This window comes from Oncorhynchus mykiss, chromosome 12 (genome assembly GCF_057628025.1).
Source record: "Oncorhynchus mykiss isolate SJ-2025 chromosome 12, ASM5762802v1, whole genome shotgun sequence".
In the NCBI taxonomy this organism is placed as follows: Eukaryota; Metazoa; Chordata; class Actinopteri; order Salmoniformes; family Salmonidae; genus Oncorhynchus; species Oncorhynchus mykiss.
The window spans coordinates 13,778,062-13,790,244 of NC_143033.1; the positions used below are offsets into that span (position 1 = coordinate 13,778,062).

Sequence of the window (12,183 nt, forward strand, 5' to 3'; positions counted from 1 at the left end):
CAAAACATGGTACAAACATTGGGCACAGACAACAGCACAAAGGGTAGAGACAACATTACATCACGCAACGCAGCCACAACTGTCAGTAAGAGTGTTGATCCACTTGTCCTTCAGACAAGGAGGTGACTGAAAATGTTGTTGTGTTGTTTGATGCAAGAAAACCAAAAATAAAATGCATTATTATTCCCATACCATTATTACAGAGAATCAGACATATTATTCTACCCTCTGCCTATTGGCTACTTAGCTTATTCAATACTGTCTCAAAATACAACACTGCCCCTTTAAGACCAAAAAGAAGTCTACTGCAGCTCTGATTGGTTATACTGAAGAGTACAGGCTGAGTCGTAATCAATAGAATCCTACTCCGATGCATTCTGCCTACAACAAAATCTCTTGCATAGTTAGTTTATGTTTCGGTAAATTGCATTGAAAGTGGCTAATATTGGCCTCCCGAGTGGCGCACCGTCTAAGGCGTCACTCAAATCAAATAAAAGTTGATTTGTCACGTGCGCCGAATACAACAAGACCTGCTTACTTACTCTAACCAATGGTGCGGGGAAAAATAAGGAAAAAATAGGTGTGTGTGTGTAAGAAAATAATAAAACAACAGTAAAAAGGCATTTGAAAAAAAGAGAAGAGGCTATATACAGACAACTTTGCAAGTTGCAGGCTGATTGAGGTAGTGTGTACATGTAGGTATTGTTAAAGTGACTATGCATATATGATGAACAGAGAGTAGCAGAAGCGTAAAAAGAGGGGTTGGCGCGTGGTGGGACACAATGCAGATAGTCCGGTTAGCCAATGTGTGGGAGCACTGGTTGGTCGGGCCAATTTAGGTAGTATGTACATGAATGTATAGTTAAAGTGACTATGCTTATAAGATAAACAGAGAGTAGCAGCAGTGTAAAAGAGGGGTTGGGAGGGGGCACACAACTAGAGACCCACGTTCGATCCTGGTCTGTATCACAACCAGCTGGGAGTCCAATAGAGCGGGGCACAATTGTCCCAGCGTCGTCCGGGTTAGGGGAGGGTTTGGCCGGGGGGGCTTTACTTGGCTCACCGCGCTCTAGCGACTCCTTGTGGTGGGCCAGGTGCCTGCGGGCTGACCTCGGTTGTCAGGTGAACAGTGTTTCCTCTGACACATTGGTGCAGCTGGCTTCTGGGTTCAGCTCGCAGGTGCATTTTGGCAGGTCATGTTTTGGAGGACGCATGACTTGGCCTTGGCCTCCTGAGACCGTTGGGGAGTTGCAGCGATGAGACAAGATCAAATTTGGGAGAAAAAAACGAAAGAAAGTGGCTAAAATTGAGATGATTTGATCACTATTCCCACAGCAAAGGGAAATGTTGACTTGATAGTGTTAACTAACAGGGAAAACGCTAAAAAGTTGAGTAAAGTTCAATCTCGTGATTTTTGTTATGCGCACTGCGCGGCAGTCTCGGGTCTACTGCACCCGAGACTCTTAGAGGGGAACATTGGTCATCTGTTCTGATAAAATCATTATCATGTGGTTTATCAAAATTCTAAAAGTAACTTTTATTGCTAACTATGTAAAAATAGCCTACATAAAGCTAACAAATAAATACATTGAAGCTTGTAGGTAGAAAATATCCTGATAATAATAAATATCCTATAAATCACATTGGCTCATACACTGAATGCAAGGAACTTGAAACATTGTATCAACTATCAACTTGGTACGGTCTGAAGTTCGCGCTAGGCAAACTTGCAAAGTTGTATAAAATATTCTGCGCCAGTGAGATTTGGACAGACACAGCTGTAGATGATTTGCGAGAAGAGATTTGAAGTTATCAATTAGGCCTATTTTCCACCAGATAAGAGCAGGACATTTTTTTCCCCTTTCACACCGAGTGGTCAAAAGAGAGTTTTTTTCCAATAGACTACGTTGAGGAACTATTGTCATTCTCAATGGATGGAAAATCAGACTTTGTTTACTTGCTGTTTGAGGTGAAGAAAAAATAACTTTGAGAAGCTGTGGTGGTGGTGAGTTAAGACAATCAGAAATACTATCAGATCCCCAGATGGGCACATTTATATGCCTACATTTGCACGCTGGCCAGGTAGCCTAGACGCACTTTTCTGGATAATCAGGTGCACGTGTGCTCTCACTCAACCAGAGCACTTACAAATAAGATGGAGGAATACTGGTGGTACTGGTGTGCCATCCCGCGACCTACGCAATGGATTCGTCTACTGAGGCATGCGTGAATCAGACAGGTGTCTCGTGTGCCATACATTTTATATAGATTTTCTACCGCTCGACTAAAAAAATATTGGTCGACCAACAGCCTATCGACCAAACAATCACCCAGTCAACTAAATGGGATCAGCCCTACTGTCCACATAATGTAGGTTTCCCACTTCTAGATTAGACTGGCTGGTCCTCTGGCTAGACTGGCTGGTCCTCTGGCTAGACTGGCTGGTCGGTCAGTCAGCTGTGGCCTGCTCAGTCTCTGCCAGGCAGCCAGTAGCTTGTCTAAGATCTCTGGAGGGTTTGAATATCTCCCATAGTCTCTTTCATCGCTACAAAACTAGATCAGATTCAATGTGCTCTGCTCTCCTCCACTCCCCTCCCCTTTCACTCTCAGCATAATTCAATATAGCACTTAGCGGTTTGAGGACAGCAACACTCACGATGCTCAATCACTCACACCCACTTTGTCTTACAGATTTATACACTCAAAAACATATGATCATGTAAAAAAATATATACATACTCTCTTGCTCTCTCTCTTTTCCTCTCCCTCTCTCTTTCCCCTCCCTCTCTCTCTTTTCCCCTCTCCCTCTCTCTTTCCCCTCCCTCTCTTCCTCTCTCTCTTTTCCCCTCTCCCTCTCTCTCTTTTCCCCTCCCTCCCTCCCTCCCTCCACCTCTCCTTCTCCCTCTCTCGATCACACAAACCCTAATCTTAGAACAAACTGGTCCTTGTGTGTTGTTGTGTGGCATTGGGAGGCCCCTCCCCTCTTTCACAGAGAGAGCTGCCTGTTTCTGGTTCTGGGGGCTTTGAATGAGTCTTATGTTCAGGATGGGAGACTGGACCGGGCTGGTTACAGGGTGGACACAACATATTCTAAAAGGAACCGCCAGAGAACCATGGGTTTGTATTCACAAAGACTCTCAGTGTAGGAGTGCTGATATAGGATCAGTTTTGCCTTTGAATAAGATTATATGAACAGGTGGGACCTGTCTGTATAGAGCCCAGCACTCCTACTCTGATATACTTTTTGAATATGGGCCTTAACTTAGCATGGGGCTGGACTCCAGGCTTTATTTACACTGAAGTGGAGTGCTGTACGTTTGGTATTATCCAGTTATACAGTTATACATCCATTTTAATCACACTTTGTAACACAATAAAATGTGAAGAAATCCAAGTGGGTGAATACTTATGATAGTCTATGGGCCAGGACCATATAACTGTAATGTCTAAAATACCCAATTTATCCCTTAACCCTTGTGGCTCGATCCGACCCAGCCTGGTCTCTGCCTGCTATATTACGAGTGTTTCTTTAGTACCCACTCAGTCGTGTCAGTAATGGCATTATTAAGGAAGTCCTGGTATTGGCTGCTGTGAGATCAGATAACATATCCTGTCCCCCCCAGTCCCCCCCAGTGCTTCTGAGATGCTGTTGCATGCTGATTAATCGTCCCCACTATTATCTATCTCTCTATCTATCAGACTCTTACTGGTGTGTGGCACTCAGCCTCATGTTGCTGCTTTGGGATTTCTATATGGGTTAAAGACTGTGAGAAACACACACTCAAGTACACAATAATATTCTTTCCATATTACAGTACCTATAAACAAAGACACAAAGAAACCAGCCAACCAACCACAGCCCTGCATTGTTCACCACCATTGACATGTTGGTCTTCCTTCCTCCTCCTCCTCTCACACATTGCCCCTCTCTCTGTGTTCTACTGTATAGCTCTGCACACAGGGTCTGTCTAGGGCCTAGACCATAGAAATTAAATGAATAGAGCAATGCTGCTTTGACGATAGCATTTAAAAAATGGATAACCTGCTATTCTATTGATTCTAGTTCTGTGGCCTAGACTCTGGGTATAGTAGCTAGTAGATCAGAACATTTGTTTTTCTTTTGCCCTGCCTGCCGTGGACTCATGTGGAGTATTCTCTGTTTTCATGTCTCCCCTCAAGGTTTCTCCCCCAACAGAATGCTTCTGTTGCCTGTTATGAAAATGCCCGCCTACCCCGTCCCCCACTACTCCTTCTTTTAGAACAGGGACCCCAAAACACCCCACTAGAAGGGAATCTGAGTCTTTTTATTTGTCCTACATATGGAGGGAGAAGTGAACAAAAGGACTTGAGCAGAAGATGATTTGTAAAAGAAGTGTATTTTGATGATAAAGATTTAAAAAATAATAAAAAATAAAACTTGAAGGATTTGTACCGTGAATTGTTACCTCATTCTTTTGAATCTAAATTATATCAGACTTTTTTGTTATTTTTTTGTTTCTGTTCTTAAGTAGGAAAGATTTAGGCCTTGCAATTTGGCACAGAACACATTCTCTGTAAACCTGAGCTGTGTGAAGGATGCATAGGAATTATAATGGAACTATTGTGGACAAATAAAACCTTTTATATATCCTACAACAATCTGAGCACTGCCTGTTGTCTAACCAAAACAAGGGACAGTAATAGTATATACAGCCTTATGGGCTACGCTATTGTAGCACTCTCTATTTGGCTAGAGAAGCTATTTGAAGCTATTTCCTGGTTGGAACAGGAAGTTACATAGGAAGTTGCATGGACCTGACAAGAAACAGGAAATGCTGCTGTTATGAATAGGAGGTAGAGTGTAGGTGAATATGGTGGTGGCATGGGAGCAGAGTTTTTAGCAGTGTAGTGATTCAGTAGCAGAGGTCAACAAATTCTAATCATTTGTACACTGTAAATTGACCACAAACTAAATTGTATTTGAAAATGGATATTCTAATAGATCGAAGCTCAGACCCACTGCTATCATTTCATTACATTTCAATTCAGTTTATTCAGGGAGAATTCCGATTAGAATTTCAGTTTAAATCCTGAATTGACTGAATGAAATGGAATTGACCCTGGTCATGGATATCTTGATGAAATCATCACCTGTTCTGTCCTGTCATAATCCTGAGTCTGACCCCTCATAACCCTCATAACCCTGAGTCTGACCCCTCGTAACCCTGAGTCTGACCCCTCGTAACCCTGAGTCTGACCCCTCGTAACCCTGAGTCTGACCCCTCGTAACCCTGAGTCTGACCCCTCGTAACCCCTGAGTCTGACCCCTCGTAACCCCTGAGTCTGACCCCTCGTAACCCCTGAGTCTGACCCCTCGTAAACCCTGAGTCTGACCCCTCGTAAACCCTGAGTCTGACCCCTCGTAACCCTGAGTCTGACCCCTCGTAACCCTGAGTCTGACCCCTCGTAACCCTGAGTCTGACCCCTCGTAACCCCTGAGTCTGACCCCTCGTAACCCCTGAGTCTGACCCCTCGTAACCCCTGAGTCTGACCCCTCGTAAACCCTGAGTCTGACCCCTCGTAAACCCTGAGTCTGACCCCTCGTAAACCCTGAGTCTGACCCCTCGTAAACCCTGAGTCTGACCCCTCGTAAACCCTGAGTCTGACCCCTCGTAAACCCTGAGTCTGACCCCTCGTAACCCTGAGTCTGACCCCTCGTAACCCTCACAACCCCCACGCCACTCTCTCATTGCACATTGGGTTCCCGAACCCATTCCGTGAACACCATTCACAGTTCACACAGCAATCTGATATGGCTGCTTAGTTGGCTGGTTCCCCTGAGTCCTATCGAATACACCTATTGCATAGCACAGCACAGCACTGGACACATGGAAATATGGAACCACAGCTACACACTGGAGAATGGAAAGCAGCAACAAGGGACCCTATCCAACCAATGGAGACTGCTATGTAATTTGTCCTGGGCCCGGTTTCCCGATAGCGATATAATTTAGGCTTACGAGTGTTTAACGATGCATCTTTCCTACAACGGACGAAGATGTAACATTTCCCTAAACACCAAGCAGAGAGAACCGTCGCTAGGTGCGTCGTTGGAGCATGTCGATACTGATAGGATTGAAAGAAAGGGAGCGCTGCTCTCGGATCAGCTTTCTCCATGAAAACCTCTCCTAAACATTAAAGTTATTTCACAATACTGACAACAGATCAGCTTCTAGAGAGATTTTACCGCCTACGGCTGCAAATATATAGCCGGCTTATTCTAATGCTTAACCAATTAAATGCACTAGATCACAGATTTGGCTAATCATTGTGCACATGTTACGCTACACATCATGGAATATATTGAGACAAATGACAGACAATAGCCTACAAGTAGCGAAATAGAACTCAGTTGATTCATATCTAGACTACACATGATGGAATATATTGAGACAAATGACAGACAATAGCCTACAAGTAGCGAAATAGAACTCAGTTGATTCATATCTAGACTACACATGATGGAATATATTGAGACAAATGACAGACAATAGCCTACAAGTAGCGAAATAGAACTCAGTTGATTCATATCTAGACTACACATGATGGAATATATTGAGACAAATGACAGACAATAGCCTACAAGTAGCGAAATAGAACTCAGTTGATTCATATCTAGACTACACATCATGGAATATATTGAGACAAATGACAGACAATAGCCTACAAGTAGCGAAATAGAACTCAGTTGATTCATATCTAGACTACACATGATGGAATATATTGAGACAAATGACAGACAATAGCCTACAAGTAGCGAAATAGAACTCATTTGATTCATATCTAGACTACACATCATGGAATATATTGAGACAAATGACAGACAATAGCCTACAAGTAGCGAAATAGAACTCATTTGAATGAACATGAAATATATGTCAATATGATTGAAACAGGTCTATTAGCTTACTGTTTACAATTTAATGCAGTCATCTGATTTTTCATTTGAACCATCTTCTTATACGTCACTTTTTGTATCAATTGCAAAGACATTGACAACATTGTATTCGTAGTCGACTTTGTTCTGGAGTTATCAGTGGTCACAGAGAGACGGATAAACCATGTGATTCTATGTTTAGAGGCGATCTTCTGTGTATAAAGTGACGCGGGAGGGCAAAAACGTATCTAACTACGCACTTAGCTGAGGCAGGCGTTAGATTACAAGTGTTTTTAAGTGCAACGTTAATAACGGTGGTTTTGGGAAACGGCTCTGAGATTTAACGATGCTCCTACGAAGGTTCTAATGTGGAACTTCGCCGTCAGATGGTTTTGGGAAACCGGGCCCTGCTTCATCTCTGTGGTTGTTTTACTTTTCCATTTGTTTTATTGGTGAGTGCATCAGTGTGACTCAGCTGTCCAGTCAGTCCTCTCCCCGGGGGCCAGCTACCGGAGTTTAGCCAGTTCAGTCACAACGCTGCTCCCTGCCTGGCCTGATGGCTCACTACACAACAACATACATACTGTTCTGTATACAACACAGTGAAGTCCAAATTGGAATTCATTCAGCATCCATCTATATTTTTACCCAAATATAGATTTTCTGTTAAACCCTAAAAGTGATCTTATATTGACTCCTAAAATATATCTAATATGAGGATATTTGGGTCAATCTGAGAAGGTTGTGTGTCCGTGCTGGCCCGTGGCTGAGAGGATGTGGTCCCCATCACCATTGAGAGAAAAGCCCCTTGGGTTATGGTCCATTTAGGACTGCCATCTCCATGGTTATCACTATGAGGCACAGCCATAGACCAGAGGTCCCAGTGTCCTCTCCAATGGTTGGTTGAAACCAAGCTCAGTGACAGACAGGGGAAGCCCATTCTGTCTGATCCCAACCCTCCTACCATGGGCTCCCTCTCGCTTCTTCTCCCATGGGCTCCCCATCTCTCTTTCTCTCTCTCTCTCTCTTCCTCATTTCCTCTCTCCCTCTCTCCTCTGTCATTGGGTCCCCCTCTCTCCCTCTCCCATGGGCTCTCCCTTTCTCATGGGCTCTCTCCTTCTCTCTCTCCTCCTCTCTTCCTTTCTCATGGGCTTCCCCTCTCTCCCTTTCCCATAGGCTCTCTCTCTCCTTATCTCTCCCTTTCCCATGGGCTCCCCCTCTCTCCCATGGCCTCTCCCTATCCTCCATCTCCTCCTCGCTCTCCTCCTCTCTCCCTCTCTCCCATGGGCTTCCCCTCTCTTCCTCTCCCATAGGCTCCCCCTCTTGCTTCATCTCCCACGGGCTCTCCATCTCTCTCCCCATCTTCCTCTCTCCCTCTCCCTCTCCCATGGGCTCTCCATCTCTCTCCCTGCCCCTCTCCCTCTCCCATGGGCTCTCCATCTCTCTCCCTGCCTCTCTCCCTCTCCCATGGGCTCTCCATCTCTCTCTCCCTGCCTCTCTCCCTCTCCTATGGGCTCTCCATCTCTCTCTCCCTGCCTCTCTCCCTCTCCCATGGGCTCTCCATCTCTCTCCCCATCTTCCTCTCTCCCTCTCCCTCTCCCATGGCCTCTCCCTATCCTCCATCTCCTCCTCGCTCTCCTCCTCTCTCCCTCTCTCCCATGGGCTTCCTCTCCCTCTCTCTTCCATAGGCTCCCCCTCTCGCTTCATCTCCCATGGGCTCTCCATCTCTCTCCCCATCTTCCTCTCTCCCTCTCCCTCTCCCATGGGCTCTCCATCTCTCTCTCCCCATCTTCCTCCCTCTCTCTCTCTCCCATGGGCTCTCCATCTCTCCCCATCTTCCTCTCTCCCTCTCCCATGGGCTCTCCATCTCTCTCCCCATCTTCCTCTCTCCCTCTCCCTCTCCTATGGGCTCTCCATCTCTCTCTCCCTATCTTCCTCCCTCTCTCTCCCTCTACCATGGGCTCTCCATCTCTCTCTCCCTATCTTCCTCCCTCTCTCCCTCTCCCATGGGCTCTCCATCTCTCTCTCCCTATCTTCCTCCCTCTCTCCCTCTCCCATGGGCTCTCCATCTCTCTCTCCCTATCTTCCTCCCTCTCTCCCTCTCCCATGGGCTCTCCCTCTCTTGTCGTGATGACAGCCATCCTACTATACTCTCTCCAAAATCACAACATTGGATTTGATTTGTCAGAGTTATGTACTAATCACATTGTCTTAAAGAAATCACGTTAAAGCAGCTACATGTCTTATCACATCTCTCTGCTTTAATATTTTAAATGAGTTTGTTTGTTTTTAAATGTCCAATAGTTTTCGGTTTTAATTTTAGTTGGATTGATTTTGTCAGAAAGTGGTAACCGTTGCAACTTAAGTTGTTGATGTCTTTTTTAACCTGACCCGCCCCAGTGCAATGAAAACCCCACGTACAGTACAGCCAGACAGAGCAGAGATAACAACCTATGTCGAGAGTAAGATATGCTGCCTCCTACAGGGCCACCACAGTAATTACACTATCTGTCTCTGCTCTTCTCCTCACTGTAGGTGGTCTTTTCATTGACAATCCCTTTTACCAACCTCGGACCATCGCACCATTTATTATTCAGTTGGGTCCTCAAGATCTCTTCTCTGACTTCTAGAACCATCCGGTTGTGTTGCTTCTAAACTATCTGACAACAGAGTGCTGCTCCAGGCTGTCTGTCTGTCTGTCTCCCACCATCATTTACAGAGCCAGCGAGTGGTCAAACTGAACTCCTCTCACTCTGTTCCTCTGTCTCCTCACGACCCAAATCAATAGAAACAAACCTAAAAAAGCAATATTTGATTGGACTTTTTTAAAAATCTCAGCTGCGTCAAAACTAAAAGCTTGAGGACCTTGATCTTTGGGTCTTTTTCTTATATAGCAATACGACACCTGAACTGTTTTGGCTTCAAGCTTACTTGAGATGATGTGAATGTTCCATTGAGTCATACACAAGCACAGCTTTGCAATATATCACTTCAATTGTATATTCACTGAGTGTATGTGTGCCTATACCATGGAATATATGCATTTATATGTCTGGTATAAGTTTCTATAAATATGTATTACACGTGTTGATATAATTTATGATGTACATGTAAATATATGATATACTTATTGTTGGTATAAATCATTTTAGAAAGTTATATGTAATCACAATCCCACAATATAGAGTTGTTCCTCTTCCAGTTTGATGCACACTGAGAAATGGACTTTACTCTAGTACTGGAAATGCAATATAAACCTGTTTCTTAATTCACCTGTGCTTATAGAATAGCTTAGTGATTTCTCCTTCCTTTCACCTCGATGTCTTCTCGTCTGAGCCTTTCGCTAGCACGGCCTGGTCAGACGAGAGGCTCACTCAACCTTGTAAACCGACCGCCCTCTCTACCACACGTACACACGGCACATACACACGCACTTCCTGTGTGACACTACAAACACACAACCTCCTGTTTACTTCCTGTAAGAAAGCACACTTTTCTCAGTGAAACATTTCTCACAGCGCCACTGTCTCTCTGCTCACAGGGTATCCTGTACTGCACCGTACGCTTTGTCCTGTTAGTAAGCTGGGTGTGTTGGGCAGCTAGGGTAACTGAACACAGAAACCCCCTCCTAGACAGGACCAACCACGGTCCTCTGTCTCTCTCATGCCTACAGCATGAACGTGGGACCAAAAGCACAGTTCACAGTTTGTCTGCTTGTAAAGGTGATGGGTGGCCCAGTTACTTTGAGTAAAGCATGCTACTCAGACAAACCAACACACAGGGCTTATTACTGTCAACTCAGTCGCAGACCAACCAGCCTTGTCACTATGGAACAGTCCAACCACACATTGATTAATGGCTACATCTAATTATAATGTATACTCTGACATTATGTACATTAAATCTCTACTGTATAAAGACAGTTAGGACCCAGTCATTTCATAACCGCCAGCTTTACATGACCCTCTCTAGTTGATATATTTATATACTATATACACTACCGGTCCAAAGTTTTAGAACACCTTCTCATTCAAGGGTTTTTCTTTTTTTGTACTATTTTCTACATTGTAGAGTAATAGTGAAGACATCATAATTATGAAATAACACACATGGAATCATGTAGTAACCAAAAAAGTGTTAAACAACAACAAATATTTTATATTTGAGATTCTTCAAATAGCCACCCTTTGCCTTGATGACAGCTTTGCACACTCTTGAAATTCTCTCAACCAGCTTCACCTGGAAAGCTTTTCCAACAGTCTTGAAGGAGTTCCCACATATGCTGAGCACTTGTTGGCTGCCTTTCCTTCACACTGCAGTCTGACTCATCCCAAACCATCTCACTTTGGTTGAGGTCGGGTGATTGTGGAGGCCAGGTCATCTGATGCAGCACTCCATCACTCTCCTTATTGGTCAAATAGCCCTTACACAGCCTGGAGGTGTGTTGGGTCATTGTCCTGTTGAAAAACAAATGATAGTCCTACTAAGGCCAAACCATATGGGATGGCATATCACTGCAGAATGCTGTGGTAGCCATGCTGGTTAAGTGTGCCTTGAATTCTAAATAAATCACAGACAGTGTCACCAGCAAAGCACCCCCACACCATAACACCTCCTCCTCCATGCTTCATGGTGGGAAATACACATGTGGAGATCATCCATTCACCCTTACCGCATCTCACAAAGACACTGCGGTTGGAACCAAAAATCTCAAATTTGGACTCTAGACCAAAGAACAATTTTCCACCAGTCTAATGTCCATTTCTCGTGTTTCTTAGCTCAAGCAAGTCTCTTTTTATTATTGGTGTCTTTAGTAGTGGTTTCTTTGCAGCAATTTGACCATGACGGCCTGCTTCACACAGTCTCCTCTGAACAGTTGAGATGTGTCTGTTACTTGAACTCTGTGAAGCATTTATTTGGGCTGCAATTTCTGAGGCTGGTAACTCTAATGAACTTATCCTCTGCAGCAGAGGTAACTCTGGCTCTTCCTTTCCTGTGGCGGTCCTCATGAGAGCCAGTTTCATCATAGCACTTGGTTTTTGCGACTGCACTTGAAGAAACTTTAAACGTTCTTGAAATGTTCCGTATTGACTAACCTTCATGTCTTAAAGTAATGATGGACTGTCATTTCTCTTTGCTTATTTGAGCTGTTCCTGCCATAATATGAACTTTGTCTTTTACCAAAAAGGCCTGTCTTCTGTATACCCCCCCCTTATCACAACACAACTGATTGGCTCAAACGCATTAAAAAGGAAAGTAATTTTTAA

At 44.3% G+C, this 12,183-nt stretch overlaps 1 protein-coding gene across 1 annotated transcript in view; it reads left to right on the top strand.

The window, feature by feature from the left end:
* The window catches only part of LOC110536984 (spermatid perinuclear RNA-binding protein), a 61,589-nt gene extending 50,751 nt beyond the window's left edge, over nt 1-10,838 (top strand). Inside the window, exon 16 of the mRNA XM_090191761.1 lies at nt 9,452-10,838. Within this exon, the coding sequence (XP_090047887.1) occupies nt 9,452-9,546 (95 nt within the window). The 3' untranslated portion in view covers nt 9,547-10,838. The remainder of the gene's footprint in view (nt 1-9,451) is intronic.
* The last annotated feature ends 1,345 nt before the right edge of the window (nt 10,839-12,183 follow it).